This window comes from Fundulus heteroclitus, chromosome 7 (assembly GCF_011125445.2).
Source record: "Fundulus heteroclitus isolate FHET01 chromosome 7, MU-UCD_Fhet_4.1, whole genome shotgun sequence".
Lineage (NCBI taxonomy): Eukaryota > Metazoa > Chordata > Actinopteri > Cyprinodontiformes > Fundulidae > Fundulus > Fundulus heteroclitus.
This window is the reverse complement of record NC_046367.1, coordinates 15454335-15480102: the sequence shown is the minus strand read 5'-3', so window position 1 is coordinate 15480102 and position 25768 is coordinate 15454335. Positions and strand designations below refer to the sequence as shown.

General features: G+C 40.6%; 2 protein-coding genes across 2 annotated transcripts in view; both read right to left on the bottom strand.

The window, feature by feature from the left end:
* Positions 1-1911: 1911 nt before the first annotated feature.
* Positions 1912-13109, bottom strand: sec22a (SEC22 homolog A, vesicle trafficking protein). Its single transcript, XM_012868552.3, has 7 exons — positions 12972-13109; positions 10698-10908; positions 8448-8611; positions 6512-6691; positions 5088-5206; positions 2528-2593; positions 1912-2215 (listed from the first exon to the last, which is right to left on the bottom strand). Exons 2-7 carry the CDS (start codon positions 10877-10879, stop codon positions 2015-2017), a joined length of 912 nt encoding a protein of 303 aa, XP_012724006.2. The 5' UTR covers positions 10880-10908; positions 12972-13109; the 3' UTR covers positions 1912-2014.
* Positions 13110-19733: 6624 nt separating this feature from the next.
* Positions 19734-25768, bottom strand: part of pdia5 (protein disulfide isomerase family A, member 5) — a 90614-nt gene continuing 84579 nt past the window's right edge. The window contains exon 17 of the mRNA XM_036139026.1: positions 19734-22850. Coding sequence (XP_035994919.1) covers positions 22770-22850 — 81 coding nt within the window. The 3' untranslated portion in view covers positions 19734-22769. The remainder of the gene's footprint in view (positions 22851-25768) is intronic.

Genomic DNA, 25768 nt, shown 5'->3' with positions numbered 1-25768 from the left:
GAATGTTTTTGTTTGAACATCCTGCCACACCACCCACGTTTTTAGTGGAAAATAAAGATTTTTTACAAACAAAACATTCATAGATAGGACACGTTTAAAAGCTGTCTAAGCACTGGATCCCCAGAGATTATTAAAAACAATGATATACACAATATAGAGGCACACTTTGCCCTTTTCCCACCCCGGCTTCTGTGCTGGAAACTTCAGTGGTAGAGCAGTTTTTAAAGGAGCAGTAAGCAAAATTTCATTGTTTTAGATTAGTTTAGAAAGAACTAAAAGGTAATATTTTAGATGGACGATGGTATGACGTCACACCGCATGTCTGCTTTGTTCTCCAGTCTCTTATTTAAAAAGCCGGGCTGGCCGCGTACGTGCATGTGAACAGCTGCCACTCAGGGCTTAGCCCCTCCCTGCCCTAAAATACCACCGTCAGAGCAGCGCAGCGTTAGAGCAACATGGCGGAGAAACACCCCTAGGAGATCAAAATGTTCTCTTGCTAACAGCATTACAAAGTTATGAGTTACTTCCTTCTTCACTAGACATGTTCCTCTGAAAGGTGATGCTGTTTTGCTGTGTTTTTGTCATTTACAAATATGCGCAGATGAGGCGACGGGTGGTACGGGAAATGCGGCTTGTCGTCCATCTTCTTTTGGTCTACAGACTGTGCTTAAGCCCCACCTAGTGGCGAAATATCGCTTATTGCTCCTTTAAGGATTAGTTCACATCTGTCTCTTTCTGACCTGATACTGTTTCCAATAAATCTTAAATGTAAGCTGAACAAGTAAATGCCTTGATATAACAAACATGCTGACCAGCAGGATTTAACGGGCAAGCTGAGGATGGAGGATGAGGTCTGAGCTTTGCTGGAACTTGACAGACAGCGTGGGGACCACAACACTCAGCTACATTTAGGGGACCTCTCCAACACGCATCTAGCGCACGTTGCTCAGGTGAACGCCAGAAGCTGTGGGCGATGCCCTTTTGGTTCTGTGATCCACTTGCATGCCCTTAAAGCAGACAGCCCCTCATTTCTATGTGAATGACAAACATTAAGCAAAGATTTTATGGTTTATTAGGGAACGATGATCTGAGAAGTGCTAAAGATAAAACACCAGCAACACACACAGGTGGGGGTCAGTCAAAAATAAACCCTGGAGCTGCTGCTATGATACAGTCACAGAGCTGGGCCCCTTGAGTTCAACAGGAAAAAAAAAAAAAAAAAAAAAAAAAAGGGAATTTAATTTAGCATCAGAAAATGAAACCTTCGAAAGCAGCCAAGTTTAATTTCAACCAACAGGTGACTGCTATTAAACACATTTTAGAAGTGCCCCTGTTCACAAACATCTAGCTTAAATGACTAGAATGCATCCTTATCAAGCTCTGCAGAAACATGGGATGGACGTATTTGTTTGAATGAGGTGTACTGACTCAGGGAAACATGCAGGGTGCGAGACCCTGCGGCTATAAATACAATTAAACATCTTAGAGTGTAAATAAATTTTTAGTCTGTTTGTTTTAGGATTGAGGTAAGCAACCTTCCGGCTGTCACATGAAGACAGTGTAATGAGTGAAGAAGGTGGAGTTCTCTGACATTTCAACCCAACGATGAAATCATACACACAGATTTCCTAACGTGATTTCTTTTCCTTTGTTGGCTTTAATAAAAAAAAAAAACATTTCAAGTGCATGGGTTTGCAGCAGTGGACATCCTGCACACGGGCCTGTGACCTAAATCACTGCTGTGCTGAACAGGTCCATAAATCGTCGTCACACAATGAAGGGAAGGAGACAGCTTTCAAAACCAATCCAATACGATCCATGAAGCAGTCAGACTGTAGCAGACTTTTCCTTTCAAATCCAAATGGAGACAGATCCATCTTTCTCCCACTAACTTGGGAAGCTTGTTTTTTTTTGTTGCTCCCACTGTGTCCCGTGAAGCATCGCTGGCTTTTCCACGGCGGGCGCGCGGCACCTGACTAAAAGCGCATCAGTCCTCTTTTGTCTAAGGCCTTGGTCAGACGTTGTAGTCTGGCGCTTTGCCCAGCGGCTGCCTCAGTCTGATCTGCAGGGTCATGAAGGCCCCCACAGCCACGTGGAAGAGGATCTGCCAAACGTTCCTCAGTTCGTACAGATACATGTTGGACAGACAGATGAGTGCAAACGCCAGGAAGGACTTGCTGTTCCTCCAGACGGAGAAGTAGGCGAACAGGTAGCACTGAAAGGGATAGGATTAAATCAAATTAATGCTGATCAAACAGCCCGCTGGCCACCCGCGTGTCTTTAAAAAAAAAAAAAATCCTATTTGATGACTGCGTTTCGCTCGTCTGGCCACTGAATTGTGCTCTTCCATTTAGCACTGCGAGCTGCACAAAAAGGAGCTGATGAAAATGTTTTATAGAGGAGGTATTGGCCTGAAAGGCACTGTGCTTCATCGAATGTTTGTCTAACTGACAAGCTGCTGAGCCGTAAAGTGCAGGGCTGTTAGTCAGCCAGCGATGGGCTGCTCTTACCGCAGACTATCACTTACCTGATACAGACAGGCTGCCGTGCCGAGGAAGAAGGCAATCACATAATTAAAGTCCTCGTCGTCATTCTACGCGGGGAGAAAAAAGGTACAGATGGCAGGGTTATTGTTTCACATGGGTCCTTTATGTGACAAGAAATGACCATTTAAGCATAGCTCACTTTGGATTCATTTTAATACTTAGAGAACACAATGCGGCTTTTAACATTTATCGAAAGCTCGGGCGGGGGACAGGAATCGTGATAAAAGCTTGGCGGTCTCCGAGGTCAGGAGAAACCATCTTTAAACAATTTACGCCTTTAATGTGAGGTATCTGCTGCACAAAACTGGAAAATATGAAACGCCGCAATAAGCCCATTATTTCCAGAGAGGTTACGGAGGATCAGGAAGATCTCCTAAAGCAATAGGTACCAGTCTGGGGAGAGGCAAGAATAATCCACTGCAAGTAGAGCAAATATGGCCGATAACAGCACAACTGGATGCTTCATCCAGACTGATAAGGAGAGAAGCTGGTCAGGGAGGCTACCAGGAGGTAGCCTCGTGAGACCATCCTGATCTCGCGAGTTTTCAAGGTTTCACTCGCAGATCAGTCTGGCTACTCTCCGTTGAAGAAAATTTGGAGCCGTTCACCAAACGAACGTCCAATCAGCGTTGGCTTTGAGGTGGGTTGAGGTGTGACGCAACGGGAAGCGCGACAGTTCAGTCTAAACAACATGGCGGCTTCAGCCGATGAAACTAGCGTTAGCGTGGCTATCGAGCAAGTTTTATCGGAATTACAGAGTATTTCTTTGCTGAGCTAACGAGCCTTTACCTGCAGCAGCAAGAGTAGCTTGGCTTGTGGTTGTGTTTTCGTCGTCGCTCTGTTACGAGTGACGACGAATCTGATTGGTTTATTTGGCCCGTCTATCACCAACATAGGCCAATCAGCTAACCAGTATTTTCGCCCCTTCCCAAAATTACTTCAACGGAAGGTTTCCAGATGGATATGCGGAGCAAATCTATCTGGCGGAGTCAGGTAAACCAGGAGGCCGGCAGCTGCAGCACTTACCGACAAATACGGTTTGTGTTGTTACTAAAGTGATGTACGGTCTGTTAAAATCAAACTTCAACCTTTTAGGATAATTCCAAAAAGGTTAACCTTTAAACAACGCTTAACACTAAAGAAACCCAATCTCCACAGGAGAACACGGGGGTGGCAGTGTTATGCTGTGGTGTTTCCCCTCTTCTCGCCCTTCTTCTGTCAGCTGAATCAAATTCTAACCCAAACTCTAGCTCGGTCTGACCCAAGACCTCAAAGCGTCTGCTGAAAGATGAACAGGGATTCCACTCTCCAGCATCCCAGTCAGTTCAAACATTCAGGAACAACTTCACCGGAAGAGAATTAAAGATCTGGAACGGCCGAGTCAGAGCGCCACAACAAGACAGAAAATCAATGGGGTGGCCTAAAGAGGACCATGGACAGACCAGAAGTCCTCACTTTACGATAGACCTTCTTCCTCAAAGGAAAGAACAGGTTTCTAGATTTGTTGAAAATGCCCAGTTTCACAGCATCAGAAAAGCAAACGAAGACAAGAATTGGCAAGATTACAACAGAAAGTCTTTTCTTCACCTGGAACCACCAGGAAGGAACAGGAGGGAACCAACAACACAAACCCTCAGGAGCAGTGGATTAAAAACCTGCCTTACAGGACGCTAGAACCAGCGAAGGACGGGCTGGCACAACATCTGGACTTTGGTATCCCTCCACAAACACGTCCCTGTTGGGGAACTAATTCCTGCAGAAAACCCGCTTTTAGAGGCAACAGCCCGATAGAAACAGAAAACTCAGAACGACGGCGAACCTCTCCGATGCCAAGACGCCCCCCCTTCCCATGCCCGCCACAGGAAAGCAAAGCAGCAACATCTCTCAGCCAGCACCACAACATCACTATTTTGCTTCAACTACTAGAACTGAAGACCGGTTTTGTTTGACCTCTTTTAGATTAGATGTTAGATTAAAGACCTATCAGTGAAACCTATTCAAAAGTTTATGGACGCGCACCTACGGAACCACATAATTTCAGCTTCCTTTATCCTTTGCCCGTCTAACAGAAGTCGTTAAATGATTTATCGCGGAGGAAGCTTTTTCTGTCGGTTTAGATGGAGATGCTAACTGGGTATGCAGCATGAAACACACCATTTGGACCACTTTGGTGGTGTTTTAGAGAAGAAAAAACAGTCAGGTTAACCACAGGATGTTATTTGGAGGTGAAATCAGAATTAGCATCCATTGTGCAACTTCTACAGGTAGGATGATACCGATGCATAAAACACCATTATAGTCAGTGCAATATAATGCAGAGAAAAAAATATGAACCCTTTATTTTAAGATAGACTAACATACGGAGTGACTGTTTTACGTTTTATCTAAAGCAACTGAGAAAAGATGGTTTTCCAGATTATCCAAATAATAAATCTGTTTACCACAATTAGAAATGGGGAACAATTTCCGGATTGAAAAAGTTCTCTCAAACGTTAGATTTTGTCCTCCTGTGGCCAAATAGCCAGGGCAGCTTCTCCTCACCTGTAATATGCTCTCTATTGCATGGACTCCTCGCAGCAGGTTCAGCCCTCCGCACAGGATGCTGAGCACACAGGACACAATGCCAGGGAGCGTCGCCGGCTCCAACATCTGCGTGGGGGCTGGAAAAAAAGCATCAGACGCTGTGAATGCTTTGATAAACTAGCTATGCTGCATTTCATGCAACGTAATCATCAAAGTCATATTGAAAACAGCTTGTAAGCAGAATAGAAGCAAGGAAAAGTTAAGCCATTGTTTTAAATCATAATAAGTTTAGGACATCTTGATACAGTAAGTAGGTGATGCGTCCCCAAGTGTCAGATAACTTCATCCCATAGGGCCAAATGATTTATGATCCACACACTTACACCCTTGTTTAATATACAAAGTGAGGACCGTGCCTTGACTTCCATTCATTTTCGGAGCCTTTCTAAGCCTGACCCTAAACCTAAACATTACCAGTACACACCTAACGCTGAATCTAATTGGCACCTTAGTGCTAAACCCAACCCCTAGCCCAGAAAAGTGAGGACCACAAAAATGCCATCACTTTACATCAAAGTCCTCATTTTACCAGCAAAATGTGCAAAAATTGTTTCAGTGAGACACAAGTACACGGACACACACACACACCAAGTGACTAAGCAAAGACAGAAATGCTCAGAATCATTATGACGTTAAGGAGGAGTGCAGCAGCTCAAAACTGTTACGAACATGGATGTTTTTCAAGATTTCAATTGTTGTGATTTCTAGAAGAAAAAAAGAAACTGAACGGTTCCACAGAGAAAAATTGACACCTGGTAGCTGGACATAAACCATTTATTTTCCTATTAAACACTAAGATACCATTATGTTTCGATAGATACATCAAGATGTGCATAAAGAGGAACACGCCGTCTCAGAATTTTAAAGTTTAAGTGTGGCATCATGCGTGCGTACGGCATCCTTATTCACTCCGACACCCCAACAGAAAACCCTTTGCAACCGTCTCCAGGAGGCGCCTCATTAGTAAGCAGACTAGACCCGTCTCTAATGTAATCTCAGTGTAAATGCAGCCGCCCTGCGAAGGCCTCAGAGAACATTAGGGAACAAACCGCATCGTTAAGACCAAGGAACACGGCAGACCGGTCAGGGAGAACGTTGTGGGGAAGTTCAAACGGTATGAATACTTCTGAAAAGCAATGCTCTTATCGGGAAACTGCAAGCCGGGGACGCATTTGTGTCGACACGTGACACCTGATATTTTTGGAGCAAGCAAAGCAAAACGCGCAAGTCAGCAAAAGGTATAATGCACCGGCTCTTATCAGCGCACACTTGAATGTTGCAGGTATTTGCATGTTTTTTTTTGTTACCCAACCTCCACTGAATGTGAATGGAGCATATGTTAAAAAAAAGGCTTTTGTGCGCGGCGGCAGCTCGAGTCCTACCTATGCCCTTGTATTTAGAAGCTGCACGCACTGAGAATCCATTGATAGCCCGCAGGTCCTCTGGGGAGAGCTGATAGGGCGGTCGCAGCTTGATCTCTGTCTGCATGTCAGCCAGGTTGATCTTGGTGGACAGGGAGCGAGGGCTGTTGTAGCGCTGCTTGGTCTTCTGGATGAAGGTGTCTGGGGGATGACAGTCAGCGCAACAACAAGGTGGTTAATGCTGCGGGGAGAGAAACGGCGCAGATAAACAGTCATTATGTGAGAGATAAGGACGCTGCTGGCGTAAACGGGAGGAAACTCGCTTAAAGAAGTAAACTGCAGCTTAATCCTCTGGTTTCCCCACAAACAACATAATTTCCAAGGTGAACAGATCTAAAGCGTGAAAGTGAAATGATCTGAAGAAGCCGTGCGGCTCCGTTCACCAGCATCTGTGCGCACACGCCTCACACATTGTCCCTTTTCTGTACCCAGGACAGCACATGTAGTGGGACATGTAGAAAAAATGTAGGAAAATCCATCTTTCATTGTGGTAGCGTAATCTCACAAACCCATTCAAAAAAACAACCTTTATTTTGAGTACAGTCATTCTGTCCTGGGGGGGAAAAAAACTAACGCTGAGGAATAATTGTTTTTAATTAAATCAGCGGTGCCACAGTCATTTGAACCTCAAACAATCCCTTTAACAGAAATGTAATTGAAGCACTGTTTTAATGACTTTACTGTTTTAAACGTTGCAGATAGTTTCTAGGAACTTTTAACTATGTATCCCCGTCTGCTTCCTTGTGGTATAACTAAGAGGACCGTTCCATTTAACCACTGGTCTCTAGGATGGACAAAGAGCAAAGTTCGACTGGCCACAGTGGATGGACAATTGTCCTCCCGTTACAGGAGAAAAAAAATATTGTGATAAAGCTAAACCAACTTGTGTTGTGATGTCTGCTGCCCCTAAAACTGAAAGTATGATCAAGATTTCTACTTTTACGGTTTAAACACTGCTGGTTCCATGAGAGTGTCGGAAAATTTCATTATGCTTAAAATTATTTTTGTTGTTTAACAGTAGATTTGCTCTACTGCATGTAGCTTGTTTTAAAATGGGTACGTTTGGTTTTTAGAGCAGTACTTGGGATTGGGCAAAATGACCGTGTGCTGTGACAGATGTACTGCAAGAGAGACTGATGAATTTTAACACTTATTATTGCAACAAATGCCTCAAAATATCACAATAAAACTTTAAAGTTTCAATCAAGCATCCCTTTAGGGTAAAGGAGGATAAAAAAAATAAAAAAATAAAAACCTTAAAAGCTCATTGCTGCAGCACAGAGCAGCATCACAAATCTCCATAGCAACCGCCAGAGGTGCCAAATCATTTTTTTCAGTGATGCTGCAAAAAAAGTATCTTCTCTTTGGTTGGAAGGGAGACTAAGATTGAGCTTTCTGCTCCTGATATGAAAGGAACGATGAATATGAGGGAAAGCACCTCATGCCCACTGTTTACAGTAGTAAAGGATCTGTGGTACTGTGAGCCTGTTTCTCTTCTAAAGTTCCTGGAAACCTTGTTACGGGTGCATTGCATCAACAATATTTTAGAATATCAGGAGATTTCTGAAAAAATTAGGACCAGTAGCTACCCAGATGGACAAAATGGGGTTTTGTACAAAGCATTAGCAGCATAAGTACAAACAACTGGGCCGCCCCAGCTTATTTTTTAAACACATATTTTTGCCTCTCAGAGAAAACGTACTTCAAATTAAAGGCATCCTTTTTCTGCAATTCTAAGCGTGAGCTCATGCTGCTGCAACAAAACATTGAATCCTTTTAAAGCTCTTCACACGTCTTCTCCAGGGTTGCCAATAAACGTGGCTGGCGCTGCATCCTGTCAGCCACACAATGACAGTCTGAAGTGCATTTCCGACACCGAAATAAACAAAAATCTTACCAAATTCAATGAAGGAGTACGGCCGCATGGCGCTGCTGATACGTTTGGTGTCATAGGTGATGATAAACTCCTTCTGCAGCTCATCCAGGAAGCAGAAGGCCAGCACATTAGGATAATTACCGGTGCAGACCATCAGGTATCCAACACCCAGTGAGTAAATGAAACTAAAACACAGACACAAGCACAGACACCGCTGCTTTAAATGCGAGGTTCTGCCTTTTTCTCAGGTTAGAAACCCCAGAGAACTAACGAGGACAACAAATTACAAAGGGCAACATAACAGCAGTAATGACTCTGCTGGTTAATGTACTAATCGCAGTGCAAACACAGTTTAAAGTACATTACTGCTCTGAAGGTAAAAAAAAATAAAATAAAATCCCACTTGCACAGCTAATTAAACATAATAACCACATTAACATTCAAATGCACCTGTTCAGACACAATACCTACCAGCCTGGAGGTGTTAATTCGTACGATTAGCAGATTTAATTTCCCTGTTAAAAAGACGTGTATTATCTAAATAGCTCCAAAGCACAAAAGACAGCAGAAACAAGGAGAGTAACAGCAACAAGTAGAGGCTGTTCTGAATCATGCCAACATAAGATAAGAAGACATGAATCTTAAGTGTCTACAACTCTCAGAAATCAAGGCGTATCTGAGAACAGCAGGTAGAGGTGTTGCAGCAGGACCTAAAGCCAGGGAACATAGAGCTGAATCCAGATTTATAGCGTCAGGCTGGTCCAATGGAATAAATGATGCTCGATAAACAGACAGCAAGTCAGGTGTTAATGCGCTTATTATTAGAGTTGGAGGAGAGAGGAGGGAAAGCGGTAGGAGTCACTAATAGTGGGGTAATGGACCTAGATGTTAGTCAGAGAGAGAGAGAGAGAGAGAGAGAGAGAGAGAGAGAGAGAGAGAGAGAGAGAGAGAGAGAGAGAGAGAGAGAGAGAGATTCAGCGGGTAACAGGAAGGCTGGACAGAGTGCAACATAGTTGTTCTTTTTTTTTATTGAATTGAATGTTGAGATTGAAAAATGTGAGTTTTTCACATTACTAAAATTACTAAAATATCTTTTTATGCCTCTAAAATTGTTTTGGGTTGGTGAGTCATTTCCCTGCTTTTCTGGATGCATTCCCACATCAGAGCGTTGCGTAGCACAGCTGAAAGAGTGCTGTTCGGCGGGCTAATAACAGCTAGCATTAGCTTATGTTAGCCGGGAGGTTTATAGCTGTGCGTTCAAGAGCTTTACTGACCTTTTTTATGTTGCTCTCAAACATCCAAGTCGTACTGAACGGTACACTTATTTTATGTAGTGGTCTAATTTCAGCGGAACGGTCCATTACGCTGAAACGGATTTAATTAAAACCTCCTACTTCAGTTTAAACCCCCACCTAACTCGCCCTCTTGCTCGCTCCCCCTTCACCAACCACCACTCAATGGATTGAGCAGCTTTTAGTTTCCAAAAGGCCCTTTAATCCTCCAAAAACATATTTTCTAAACAGAACTTAATGGTACTCTTTACTGTGTGTCAGACAGTTCTTCACTGCTTTAAGTAGATTAGTAAGACTTACCATCAGCGCATCTACTGTAGGTCTTTAGTTATCAACACAATAAACCTTTTAAACCAGATCTATACATCTACCCACCTACGCTAGCTAGAATCTTTTGCCTATTTATTTCACTTCAATGAGTGAAAAAGGTGGCAACCTCTATAATAACTGCACAGTAACAAAATGCAAACAGGCATTTGTTTGCTTTATGACTGATCTGTGACACAGGCACGGACCACAAATCAACTTTGGGGCTTTTTTTTCCAGCCCTGGAAGCGAATCAAAAGTTAATGCTCTGTGTTAGCTGGACCATCACCATTCAATGTCCCAAATGTCTTTGGACAGATTGCGTGCATCACCTTCACTGATGCAACCATCATAAAATCAATAACATCTAACTCAGTAAATGGGGAAAATAAAGGCAAGAAAAATCCTTTTGCACAAATAGTGAAATCTGTAAAGCTTTCATACCAGATGAACCCGAATAAGCTAAATTATTCAATTCAAGGTGATCTATGGTGGAGTACTGGGATATCACTACATCCTATCAAATCTAATCTGTATTATTCTAATTTATATTTACATATAAAAGTAAAGAAATTAAAATATCTAAATTAAATGTAATTTTAAGATTACAGGAATGGCGGTGCTTCATTTTGCCCACAGAAAGAAATGTCCCACAACATAGAAGAGGACCTACTTCACATTGTATGGCCCAGACTTGAGTGTGCAGCGGTCAGGGAACTGGCCGAGTTTCTTGGAGAGGCCTTTGAGATGCCGCTTTGTCTCCTGAAGGTCTTTCTCCTGCTCATAGTCGGTGGACGCGGAGAGAGGCAGGCCGTCCGCGACGCGAACCACAGAGGCAAACAACACCATCGACATTTTACAGATGAGGCTGTCCCACCGACTGGCTGTAACCACATGCAAGACAGAGAGTCAGATTTCATGACGGCGTGAAGCTTTCATTAAACATATTTTGCTGTGGTGGATGAGTGATCGTGGAGATCGCCTCTTCACAAACATGCTGTTCACAGTCGGAGAGTAAAGTAAGAAACCTCAAACTTACACCTGACAAGCTAAAAGAGGACAATTAACGTTTGAACTATCCTTTGCAAACTAACACCCACAGCCCCACTGAGAGGTGCACGATCCAATATCACCTTAAAAAGGGTTGGTATTATGTTACTCTGTTTTTATGGAGGATGAATGTGTTAGAAATTTTGTAATGATGAGCTGCACAGTGACATTCATCACAATTGTCATTGCAATTGTGCAATACTGCAAATGCAAAGGGCTGCTTGGCTGCAATAGTTGGTCAAATATTACACTTAAATAGTGATGCAGTGCCACTCTGCATACCCCAAACATATTTCACCGGTAGAAGGACTTTTGTTCCCCTTAAGGCCCACACCCTTATGTATGTTTTTATCCACCGAGATACTAAAGCTCGCTGAAGGTGGTGTGGAAATTGCGCATTAATAAAGAAAGAAAAGAGTCAAATAATTATGGATTAATCATAGTCGACATCATCGTTGCAATTTTCAGCATTAGTGTCACAATAACATCCGTTTTTGATATCGTGGTTTTGGGACTCTGTTCTGTCAAAACTGAACATTTTCTGGCCCGTAGTTTACCCGTACATCTGAAGGAGGAAGAATGAAACATACGCTGAATATATCAACCTGTGTGTGTGTGTGTAGGGTAAGACAGGAGATCCTGGGAGAAAATGTCATGCTGTCTGCGAGGAAGCTGAAACCATGAGTTAATTTAAATCAAGGTTAAAAACCAATTTGTTTAGAGTTGCCTTTGAACGTTAATGGATTAGTTTGTAGTCCAGCTTGTCCTCCATCCTAACCTGCTGCAATTATTCCACTGCCATGTGCTTTCCTCTGTAATGGCAAATGGCTCATACTTGTATACTGCAAGATTGAGTAAAAGTTGCATTTTGTGTTTAAGTTTGAGAAAGCGCTGGTAATATCAGTTTTGTTAAGCTATTTAAACTGCTCTTGTTTAATCTGTTTACCACATAAAAACGCAGCTAATTTGTACATTGTGCCATTAGGCCTAATGTGCAGTGATAGGTTTAATAACCTTAGGTAGAACTGTTGTACACTTAGACAATTAAATGGTGGAACCTTGAGATTAAAAAAAAAACTATCCAGAACATGGGCTCAGACCGAGGACAATTGCTAATTTAAACAACGGTTGCTACTTATGTTAATTAGGATCCGCTGATATTAGTTAAGACCCTTTTAGCAGCAACAGGATTATACTCAAAATAGATCCATTATAGATGTTTATAAAGGTTCTGACCCTCCTCTCAACCAAGGACTGATAGACACGAACATGTATTATTATCCGTTCATAGTTTTAGCTTTCTGTAAGTAACTTAATGCATAGCCCTCTTTGCAGATCAATTTCATCATCGTTAAATGAGAACTAAAACCTGGAAATGGGGCGCTCACTTGTGTCAGAACCAAGGAGAGCTCCACGGCTGAACGGGCGCGCGCTGACAGGAAGTGATGTGAAGCGTTCTGTTACAGCAGGCATGGCGAATGAAACGTCAAACCTCACTTTACAATAAAAAGTTGCCTCCCGAGTTAAACAAAAAGAGACTTTGGAGTGGCTAACAGAAGCATGGCGATGCTAGCTAAAGCTAAAATCCAAAGCCAGCATCAGATACGCGGACGTAACCGTTCAGTAATCCAAATACCTAAAATACGAAGCAAGTAAACACTCGGAAACAGTTTAACGTGTTGGGAAAATAGCTACTCAGAACACAAGACAACAGTCCGAAGATAGCCAAGCTCTGAACCGTACAGAGGAAAGCAGCTAGCTTGGGAGCTGACAACATTAGCAGAATCGGCTAGCTCAGAGCTAACAGCTGGGTAGTTAGCTACCCGACAGCATCAAAGTAGGAGGAATTCATTCCCATGTCGGAGAAACTGACTCAGTAATTTGTCAAAAGTTATACCTGCTGAGGGAGTTTTGCATCATGTGGTTAAATATCGTTGAACCGTCTGGGCCACCGTATAATGCAGCTTTGAAACTGTGCAGGCAGCTAGCAGGCAGCGACGTGAGTACGTTCTTGTTTACGTGGCTGCTGCGCTGTGCATTATGGGTAAAAAGCGATAAAACTAAATCATGCACAATATACAAGATAAAACGGAGAATTTGAAAAAATGTCAGTGTAAAATAATACAAAGCGTTGTGCCTTTAAAAAAAAAAAAAAAGTTTTTAAGTTCAAGCGAAACGTTATTTATTTTTTCAATATAAACGAGAATAAAGGAAGTCATTAAAATGTCACCTTTCTCGAACACCAACTTTCAATTTCAGAGACGGGTCCCATATCCCTGCAGCCACCAGAGTCAGAACACGTTCGAAATCGATATCTGACCCGGAACATCCTCGAAAAAGCTGATTTGAGAATCTGGAAAACTAATGTAACCTCATGTGAGCATCCTCTCAATCAGCATCACATCATAAAGACCAGAGGGGTTTAGTCTGATATTTAAGCATTTTGAGAAATCAGTCAGTAGTTTGTAAATATATGGAATCTATAGGCCTATAGCAGGAAAACCATTTAGATATTTTTCTTTATCAGTGAGAGGACAGGATGTCCTATAGAGAAACAGCACAGCAAAATGACTCAAACACTGGTCATCTGTGTTTTATTTTTCATTAAAACTCTGTTTGCATTTTGTTTTTGAATGAAGAAATTCATTACTACTCCAAAGAGATTCAGAGAATTTGGCTTTTGACTGACTATAACTGAGCAATTCTTAGCTCAATGAAGCTGGAAACTGAAAGATCTAATTTGACTCCAATCACTAACTAATCCTACCAGGGCCTGGTGTCAGGAACACACTTCACTGATTATGCCATAAGACTCAATGTTATCCATTTTCAGTACCAGTAGGGTGCTTGTTCAATTAGGTCAGAGGAAATGCAAAATAAGAATGTAATTAAAATGTTTTTATCCCCCCTATGGAATGTTGTGGCTATTACATTATTATGTGGACTTCATCTGTTTTGTCCTGTTAAAATGTCAATCTTTGTCACTCATGGAAGTTGCTCTCAGCCTTTTGGAAATCTCATTCCTGGACAGATCCACTTCCTCCTAGGAATAGACTGTGACTACAATGCTGTAATGCAACCTGTGCCAACAGTGTTAATGTAAGATGCTAAAGCCAGGTCAAAGTGTCAGCTGTGAGTTTCACCCTGTGTGAAATCAGTTTTAATACAAGTTTTACTTTTGGATTTTATTTGCCAAAATAAATAATATTCTCAATCATCTTCCTAATTATTGACATAATATATAGCCTTGATTTGTCAAGGTGTAATTGATACATTTCACTTGTATGATAGCTTAATTTTAGAACATTGACATTTTTTATGTTTGTAACCAGGTAAAATAATTCAAAATTACCCTCACATGAACAAAAACATATGAAATATTCCAATTGATCTGCTTGTTATTTAACAAAATGTTACTTATGTTCTATGATTTTCTCTTTATGCATATTTACCATCTCTTTGTTGAATCCTCATAAGTATAGCAAAGTTGTTTATGATGCTAAATGAAGGCCTTCTGAAGATTTTGGGTTTGATTTTAGATTAAACCATGCAGTTGCATAGTCATTAATGTAAAGCAAATAAAAATTACAAAAATATGTGAGTATAATTTAAGATATAAAACATAATTCCTCATGGGACAAAGCTAGAAAATACAAACCTATAGCCTAAATGATCTATTAAAAAAGTAGATTGAGATTAACTGCATAAACTGAGGTTTTATTTAATAGGATGATTAATAACGGATGAGCAAATTATCTTTAATACAAACACTATATATATTTTTTAAATCTCTGTAGACACATTTGCTTGTGTACCATTCATTGCTTATACCAGTATTGGGATGTTTCATTACTAAACACCAATAGAAACCATCATGTTCAAAGTATCTGATGTTGTGGCACTTGTTTCTTTTTTAGTTTAGATATGTAATAGGAAAATGAATAATGGATAATATTTATCCGGGGCTTGCCGAGCTTTAGTGCTCCACTTTGATCTAAAATAGGCCATATGGTGGCATCAGCATTTTTTTCAATGTTCACCCGTTTCCTGCTCAAATGTGAAACAACTGGTGTAAAAAAAAGAAAGAAAAAGAAGTGACAAAGGAAATGAAAACAGCAGCACAGAAATGGTTAGTGGGCTCGTCCTTCACGCATACCTATGCAATCTCTCCAGAGCACAACAATATGTCAGCCTGAAGGGAAATGCTCCAAACCCCCCTCCGGGCTAAGTGTGTGTGGGTGTGTAGAAACCAGAGACACACGGGAAGTGGATGATGGATGTGTGCTGCAGCTGACAGGTTGATGAATAGCCACGGGTCTCGGTGAGTGTTTACTGCAGAAAATGGCAGGTGAGACGAAGACAGTGTCTTCATTTGCAGTGACACCGCGTAACAAAAAAAAAAAAAAAAAAAAGGTGCACTCACATTCAAATAATTCAAACATCACTACAAATCGTCCTTCAGATGTGATTACATTATTTTCCTATTCTTTTTTTTTTTTTTGAGGACTTATTCACGTGTGTAATATTTACATTTTTATGTCTTTTCGATCAGTTGTATAAATACAATTTTGTATTTACTTAGGTTATCTTTGCCCAACATTAGATGATCTGAAACATTTAAATACTTTTTTTTTTTCAAAGCATTCCACATTTTTTGGATCAACTTTCTTTTTTTTTTCTTGCACCCAAGCCTTTGCTTTTATTTTAGGAACAAGAACTTCAGCCCCAAAACCAGACTAATTCCCAATTTAAGCCCCGAGAACAGATCGTTTCAATTGGGTAACAGACCATCTCCCAACACTGTATAAATAAGATCCATTGCAAAGTGCTACAAATTACTCTAAAGTGGAGCTGCACCGATAACGGACCTCAGACTTACAAATTCAGATTTTTTTTTCTTTTTTCTGAGTTCCATGTCTCACATAAGAAAAATAATGTGCATATGTTCTTTGACATGGGTACATGTTTCTGCATCAAAGTGCATGGTCCTTGGCTGTTACCTGATTTTTAACAAATACTGTGTAGTGCAACATTACATGCTGCTGGATGATGTGTTTAGAGTTAGAAAAATGTGGGACATCTTAGTTTTCATCCTAACTAGGCAGGGTAAAATCTGATTTATTTTAGATATCCTAACTGCTGATCATTAATCAGAGCCAATTAATGGAAAATAACAAATTCTGATTGGCCAATTGTTGCATCGCTAAACCATTTATATGAACTGCTGCGAAATGTTACATTCAGCTGGTGGAAGTTTACTTAAATGCACAAGCTCAAGCTGTAAACTTGTTATCCCTAATAAAATGTCTTCTCCATATTTCAAACAGACAGCTGTAAGTGTGATTTACTAGGATAAGATCCTGACTGCTTATAAGTGCCTCACATAATCCAACTTCAAAAACATCTAAGCTATGCTTTAACTATCTGAAAGTGCCTACAACTGTCTGTTGTCCTGCATGCTTTATCATTTGCCCTCTCCATGCAGCAATATGCAATAACTCAAAAATATCTGGACTCAGCTTTGTAGCCAAGTTAATTCCTGCAGCGTCCATTTCAGAGAACAGCTCCATCCCAGAAGGAAAACTTCAAGCTTCATGTGAGTCCTTCCTCATTTGCCTTCACCTTTCTCCTCATCACTGTCAACATTAGCTATACTTAGAAAAAAATTAAGCCAGCAAATGTTCATGAAGTTATGCTCATCGACCTACTTTTAAAGACACTTGGCAACTATGCACCAATCAAAAGGCTGTAATTAAAACTTTAAAATTTAGACAGAATGACAGGCATTCACAAAGTTGTCCAAGTTCTACATCTTGACAAATTACAGAGATGTAAATGTAAATTATGTTTCCTGCACGCCATCTCTGCTGGAGTGGAGAGCTTTACTCCAAGGACACCTCCAAATCCCCCTCATACTGCTTTAAAGAAAAAAGGAGAATGTTTGGTGTATAAAAGGTGGGAAAGTTGTAGAAAGGAAGAATAATTTTGGAACGATTGGTAGTTTTTGGGGGCAACCATCCACCTAAACTGATTATTCAAGCAGCCATGGAACGAGGCATGGACATCCCTGAAGCTAAATGATAATTTGGTGAAGCAAAAAGTATTAAGATAAAAAAAAAGAGAAAACAAAGATATTAACCCATGTTTAACAGCTTAACATGCTGGTTTTGGAAAGCAAACCTAAATAGAACTTATGACAAAGTTATAAATACCGGTAAATCTTTTTTTTTTTTTCAGATTGAGAAGACCAAAAATATCAAGGAATCAGTTTGTAATTTACATTTCTAACATGAATATCTCTAATTATCCAACTGATTCTGGGGTTAGAAAAGTGCTGGCAGATTTACAAAAGGAAACTGAAATGTAGTAGACTCCTTCAAAAAGGTGAATTAACAGAGTGTGATAGAGAATGTACGTAGTTTCCACGCTAGCTGTGCGTACAATCTGGAGTAAGAACACTCAAAAAGGGACGGCTGAAAAAGGGGAACAGGTCAGGTCAGCTAAGACAGACATCGGCTCACAGCATTGTGCATAATCAGTAAATCAACTGTAATAAACCAGCTGAAGAGAATTAAAGGAAATGCCAATGGTAAATCATCATCTCTTAAGAAGAAAATGTTTCAGTGGGTTAAAGGGAAGAAGTCATGGACTGGATGATTGGAGGGAAGTTTGATTCAGGATTGAACTCCATTCTGCATTGGCCAAAGATATGTTAAGAACCATCCCAATGAAACGTATAAAGATTAGTGACGGAAGACAACAACCAGATATCCATAATCATTGTTCACAAAAAAGCTAGAGGAGGTGTAAGAAATGCCTCACTGGGATTTGTTTTCTGAATCATGGTTCCATCTTTATTTCTCTGCTTGATCTGAAAGGAAGATTGTAATCCAACTCTTAAAATCAATATTTGCTTTTAGGTTCCATTTTCCTATGTTTTCTTTTGCTTCAAAATTTCTACCAACTGTTTTACTCGCTTTCATTCAGTTTTTATTTTCCTGTGTTTTAATCATGTAAAGCCCTTTGGGTTGCCATTGTACTGAAATGTGCTATACAAATAAGTTTACCTCGTCTTGCCTAGACAAAACCATTCTGGTAGCAGCATCATGTTGCAGAGCTCCTTGGTGGAAAGGACACACAATGCCTAAATCAAAGCTACAGTGACAGGGAAAAACTTATTAGACTAGACCTGATTAGCAGGTCAAATACCTAAAAACCATAAAATTATTTGCTTGTTTAAAATTCATCAACACTACAAACTCCCGCCATGTTGATTCTAACAGTACATCAACCAACAGCATGTACTCTGATGAGATTTCAATGATCACATAAAGGTTAGGGACATATGCTTTGATGCACATGAACTGGAAGAATCTTGTAATTCATATATGTCCTGATGGATTCCACCATTTCCCTTACCTACCTGGGTCAAAGAGCATGCAGCACATTTCCCTTCTCTTTTATGTGTTAGTTTCTAGAAAACAGGGAACCTGTAACCAGTGGCCTGTGCAACTTAGTTATCCGTTTCCACACAACACTAAATACCTTTCTTACTCTGCAATATTCTAATTTTATTTGACCTTTTTGAGAATTATTATTCATAAATATAATTTGAGCCAAGTTGAATTGTATAAATAAAAGCCATAAAAAAATCAATACATTAAAAGCATGAAAACTGGTGACATTCCTTAGAACACCGATTCCCCATGTTGGGGTCATGGATAAACGAGTATGGGGTCTTGAGATCCTCTGTAGGAATTAAAATAAAAATGCTAACGAAGCAAATGTTATGGTTTTTAAAGACCTAGGCAAAACCAAATACTTTGGGTCTTGATGCTGTTTGCACTATAATTATACCCGTGGTAAATGGATTTCGTAGAAACGTTTGCAAACTCAACCAACAGCATGGGTCCATTCTGGGACTATGTTGTGGGTCAGAAGCTGAAAAGTTTGGACACTTGTGCCTGAGAAGACCCTCTAAAATTGAGAATGACAACAGCGCTTTTTCTAAGCAGAGCTGACTAATGAGTTGACACCAACCCTGATCTTACTGGTCCTGCTTCACAAAGCTGAGCCTATTTCACGCTCTTGAAATGTTGGAGTTGAATTATTAAGGCTGTCATAATGAATAATATCCCATTGAGTCCAGAGTCATTTCCATATCAGAATACACCATCTCCACTGTGAAACACGGGGACGGCAGTGTCATGCTGTGGGAACGTGCTTTCTGTCCCTCAGCAGGGATGGGTGGGCTGGCCAGCCGATGGGCAGATGTACGTAGCTGAATACTCGTCAATCCTCAGAGAAAACCTGGACAGGGTCAGAGGCCAACAGTAAATCCTTCAACAACACATCTGCCGAGTTGTAGCTTCTGGTCAGTTTTGAAGTTTCTAGAGAGAAAAACTAAAACAAGAACAAACCTGCCACAACCAGGACTTTCCATCCGCCCCACCACCTACCAAGGTCACTCAGATATGCAGGTTCATGTTCACTTTGCTTTCTTTCCTGCTGCAATAAACATCAAATTCCACACTCGCAGTCATTACTTCAATACTTGCAGAATTTTTTTTAGAAAAACCTAAAAACGTTGTTATTCAGATGGCTTTGTAAAAATAACCATTTATTCAATGACATGTAAATCAACAACCAAAAAAAAATGTTTTTGTTTGAAAATGTTTGGCTTTATTTTACTTTCTTACTGCAAGGGTCAAATCTGTACATATGGCTGGGCACAGAGGGGAAAAAAAAAATCAACAAAAGGCAACAATGACTTCTTGGCATTGGCATAAATTGTGAAAAAATGCCCACAGAACATGGATACCTTTGGGTTAAGGGAAGAAACCTCGCCGTTATTCGACAAATGCACAGCGTCAGTGTGGCAGCTGCTAAACATAAAACCAATGGAAGGACTAATGAAAGGTAGTTGTTGCTTAATGAGATGATTAATTACAGCAACATGTCACCTTACACCCCATTGCATAAAACACTCGCGGATGTTCCTCCAGACAAGGAAATTACAAGGAGCGCTGGGTTATAAAATGTGTTTGGTTCCAGCCAGAACGTTTGGGAGATTTCCACGGGAACAAGTTATTAAGAAAAATATTGTTTTACAATAACGGGTTCAGTAACCTCTACTAGCAATACGCCTTGATCAACTGAGGAAGGGAGAGCAAAAGGAAACGTGCGTTTTTGAGAGATACAAATGTAAACGACATTTAACATGGTGGCCTAAGGGCTCAGAATGATTCAGCTGGAATGAAATCAATGCATTCCCTTTAACTGTGTTACACTATCCCTGAGAACCTTGTTCATAATAAAAGAAAAGGCTTTGATTAATAAACACAAGTGAACCAACAGACAGGAGTTTGATCGTTGTGGAGGGAAAGAAAAGTCAAGGGGCTGGGGGGTGCAAAAAAGTATTAATGATGGATTAGATTCGATGCCGATATGCAACAAGAGGTGGAGGAGCGTCTGGAGACATGAGAGATCTCCGCTGGACCAAAGTGCAAGGCAGCAGGCCCTGGGCAGGGAGAGGCGGACATGGACAGAGGCGATGCTGTCCAAGGTGCTGACGAATTAAAGATGAGCTAGTGGAAGCAGCTTGGACACCCCGACATAAAAACTGCCCACGGCCTAAGCAGGAGGTCTAAAGTGACCCAGCTATGCATGAAAGCAGAGGGATCCATAGAAACTTGGGTTACTTAGTATCAACGCCTCAATTCAGTACCTTGCAAAAGTATTCGTAGTCTGTAATCTTTTTTTCACATTTAGTCATGCAGCAAACGCTGACCCACTTGTGTTTGATTTCGATTTTATGCCCCGGCCCAACAGTTGAGAAGTGAAACGACAAGGATGCATAGTTTTAAATTTTGTTTACACATTTTACAAGTAAATACCTCCCAGATAAAATCCAGTGCGACCAACGGCCTATAGAAGTCCAAAATGGAAGTGTCGCGAGGCACAGTGTCCGATCTGGGGTGGAGGGGGCACCATCGTTAGAGTGAAACACAGCGGTGGCAGCGTCATGTCCTCTACAGGGACAGGAAAGCTGGTCAAATCTGATGAGAAGATTGATGGAAAAATACAGCGCTGCAAAAGACTTGAGACTGGGCAGGAGTTCACCTCCTGGCAGAATGACAGCCCTAAAGATGTTCTATTTTTTTTTTTCCCCCACAATTGGTCGGGAAATTCAAGTGGGAAGCTGTTGAAATAAAGATGCTCGCCATCCAATCTGACTGAGCCTGAGTTCCTCCGCACAAAAGAACAGGCAAAAAAATTCAGTTTCTAGGTGTGCAATCCCGACGGGAAGCAAGCCTAAAAGCCCTGCAGCTGTAATTTTTCTGCAGTCCTTCAGATTTGTATTTGCATACAAACTGTGCATCATTTCTCCTTTCACTTCTCGATTTATCATAACCTTGAGTTGGTGCATTACTGAAATCCCAAGAAAATGCTTCGAAGGTTGAGCATGTAATGTGACAAAAATGTGAAAAGGTTGCAGGGCTGTGAATACTTCTGCAAAGGAGAGTGAGCGGTAACGTTCCTAATTTAACCCCAAAACCGTTGACACCCTTCTGTGCTTGTGAAGGAGCCCTCCAACTTGTTAACATATTCATGAATAAGCAAAGAACCAAAAGCAAGAGCTGAAACATCAGCGTAGTTGTGCGTGATAATAGATGATTGTTTCTTTTTTTGTTCTGGTTTTTACTTGGACTGCTTCTGGTCGTGGGGGGGAGTTGCGATGACGCCTGGCCTCCATCTCTTCCACTGTTCTTCAGCATTTTTTGCAGTTTCACATTCCTCCATGTTTAAAGGCCGCAAGTTTGAAATTTACACTTCCACAAACGTGTTCTTAAAGTAAAACTATCCAGAATGGAGACAAACACTGACCCTTTAGTCCCCCTGTTACCTAGTCCACATTCCTACAGAACCTTATTACCGATTGTACCGCTTCACGTTTTACTTTAAAAGCCTGAAGGTTTTACAGAAACTAATGTAAAAGATGAATAACGAGCCTTACATAAATGACGGGATCTCAGCTTAGCCCTGCCTTACATGTCGGGCTGTTGGCCCGCTGAAAGCTGGGATCGGCTCCAGCACCCCCACCCTCAACTGGATGAAGCGGGGATGGAAAAGGAATTTTAAATGAAACTTGTGACTAATTAATTCAAAATGATCGGCGAAAGAAAGCAACAGACTAAATACCGTGAAGAAGAAGAAGAAACTCCCAGCCCAATTCATCTTTAAAGATAGTGCAAGGTTGATTGGATGAAAACCCCTCGTGTAGTGATGGAAGATGCAGCCTCCACGTTAAGCTTGTTCCACCACCAGCCAGCCTCCACCACAGTCATAGATCACACAGACCCTCCACAGGCATGAGCAGGGGTCGCTTTTGCATAGATACCATATAGGATGTAGCTTTTAACATATTCAAGTCACAGTGATTGGGCAAACAAACAAACTAAAAAAAAAGAAAAAAAAAAGAAATCACCTTTTTTAATCCATTTTGTGCCCATCAAAATATCCATAAAAAGAAGTCTCAAGTGGTTGGTCAGTCCTCTGTTGGTATCGTTACAAATGAGATCACCATGGTATAAAAAATAGCCTTTCGCTGAGGTCATTGAGTCTCCCACTTCAGTGCTGAAAGGGCCCTCACCAGACTCACAGTGCATCGCCCCCTTTTTTATACATGCCACCCTCAGAGCTCCTCCTTCCTCTTGACCACCTTTTCCTGGTCACGACCTCTGAGGTTGCGCATGAATCCTATGAAGCCCGCTTCCTGCAAAGAAAGGAAAGGTTAGACTTACTAAGTGCGTTAACGAGTCTTTGTAACTTTGTAATTCAGGCTTCTGTCGGTAAGCCCTACTCCAAGCTGACCTGCCTGCGCAGAGGGAACACATCCCATAGTGGCAAACCTCAAGCTCACTCTGCATGGCCCAGTCAGAAATGTCAAGATCTGCCTGTTGTAATCTCTGCTGTCCTTTATTTAATCCTCAACATGAAGTTTGGCTGAGCTGGGCATATGCTCAAGGCAATTCACTGTAATATTCTTTTCGCCATAATTAATTTAAGCTGACATTCCCATCTTGTTGTTGATGTTCAGTCACAGGAGAAACATCTTTGTTTTGTACCCAATATCTCAGTTCCTTCAATGAATTGAAAACTTTCCATTATGGACATAAAAGGTACAGGATTTTATCGTAATAAAGAACAGGTTCAGCTAGGAGTTGGTAATAATACGATCTTAGTTCCTGAAGAAATGCTGACTGGCTGCTAGAGCTGTCTATAAAACACATTCTATGCTATGCAGCTCTGTGGTCAGATGCATACGTTTTCGTTTTGTTTTTTCCTTGTCCTTCAAAAAAAAAGTGTTATACACCAAAGGCGAGTTTGCCCCCAAAAAATAAAAAATAAACTCCATTTAAAAAAACAAAACAAAAAAAAAAATCCATCCCTGTAAACTTACGCTGGACATTTATGTTTGGATGATTTGTTTTATTCAGCAAAATGTTTTCACATGTAGAAAAATACACAACTGGTCTTAAAATGGAGGAGAGATTTTTTTAAAAAAACAACTTTATTTATAAAGCACTTTAAAAACAACACCATTGACCAAAGTGCTGTACAGTGATAACAATTAATAAAATACAGAAATACCCATGCCAGCTTGAGCAATCAAAACTACAATAAAACTATGACCAATTAAAAGCCAAGGAGAAATAATGTGTTTTAAGGGAAAATTTAAAAACAGGAAGTGAGTCAGCCCGTCTGATTTGCAGAGGCAGCTTCTTCCACAGTTTGTGGACAGCGACTGAAAACTCTCTAATGTCTGAATGAGAATCAGAAATCAGAGACTTTGGTTCCACTTTGTTTTCAACAAAGACATTTTAGTTTGAAAAATGGATTTTTTTTTTATAAATATGTATACATAGTAGTATTACAAAAGAGGAAGAGATGGTTAGATTGAAGGAAATAAGCATTGTATTGATCTTGCTGTTCATTAGACAGTCTGGGGAGAGAAACTGTCTCAGTGGGAGATGTTTTTTTTTGTAAATAGCGCTCTGTAGCGCCGACCTGAAGGTAAAATGCTAAACAGTCGGTGTCCAGGATGTGTCTGCAGAAATGCTAGCTGTCTTTTTTCTGAGCCTAGACCTGTCCTGGATTGAAGGAAGGTCCATCACTGAATGAATCCTAGCACTTTACTGTCTACAGACTTGGGGGCAAAGATTTACTGTTTCCATTTTACTTTGCAATATAACACTTTTGACCTTTTTTTTTTTTTGTACAAGATTGATGTGTCCAAATAAAGTTAGTACATCAGCTATAGAAAACACAGCTGTGCTTCTAGATAAGCCAGGCATTAGTGTCTTATCTTATCACAACTGCCATCGGCATTATCCAAACACTGTTGTAATGAAGAGCTCCTCAGTCAGGTTTATTAAATTAATCTTGCACAAGATGAGAGCAAAATATCCATCAGTGTCAGAGTGATTGCTCTGATTTACAGAGTTAGCAAAGTTATTTCATGCTTAAGGAAAGGAGGGGTGCAAAAATATTTACCATATATTTCAGACCATAAACCGCACCGAATTATGGTGCATTAAATATTCTTCCCAAGTGTGTAATATCACTCCGCCCGTCCTGAGAGGTAGAGCAATCCGTCTCTGCTGGGAGGACAGAGTAGTTGGACTGCACTGCCCTGTTTCTAACATAAGGCCAGAGTAAAGTGAACTTTTATATTGAATTAACTTACTTGCTTTATTGTTGCTAGCTCATCCTCCAGGCGCGGGCTGCCTTACATGAATTCACTTCTAGTTTTAACATTACAGTCAGGCAGTCTTGTAGACAGCTCAGGGGTCCGATCAGGTAGGGACAAAGTGTACCGTAATGCTTCAATGAGCGGAGAGGCTTCGTTGCTAACCAAAGTCGTACTTACACATTTTAACAGATTTTGAAGCGCATTGTACCACAAAAATCAGTCAGTAAGCACAAGTACGGTAATCCTATATAAGGCGCACTATCAATTTCTGAGAAAATGTAAGTCCAGAATTAAAATTTTTCCAGAATTTTTTAAAACTGATATTTTTTTCCCCAAGACCTTAACTTTATGTACTTGTATACTTGTCTGCCTACTGCCTACTTCATTGGTTGAGATTGTACAAACTCTTTATTAGAAATGTTAATTTTTATAGGCTAGTATTCAATGAACAAATGCATTATTCACAGTAGATTATGCTTTTACTGATGAAAACGTTTCAATACATGAAAATCACAAGTACATAAATTTCACATCAAACAAGTGTTTGATTCCATTAGGCTAATACAGTACGTGACCAGTTAGTAAAATTATAGTTTTATAGCCTACCTTCCTATTTCTCATTTCACAATGCCTTTGAGCATACTGTAAAATTCTACCACACATTTTTTTCCCCATACTTTATTAAGACTTTCACACAGAATTCAAGACTTTTCAAGGTCTGGAAAACAGTGTTTCAAAATTCCATACTTATTAAGACTTTCAAGACTTGCGCAAGTACCCTGTTTTAGGTGACGTTCAACACAGCAATGAGACTTTAGCAAGCGAAAAGTTTCCATTCACACTGCTTCCAGAGATCAGACTTCTACTAAACCGTGCTGTACTTTTTAATCAGAGTCTAATTGTTTATTATGTGTGGTACACAAAGTTGTCACATTGTT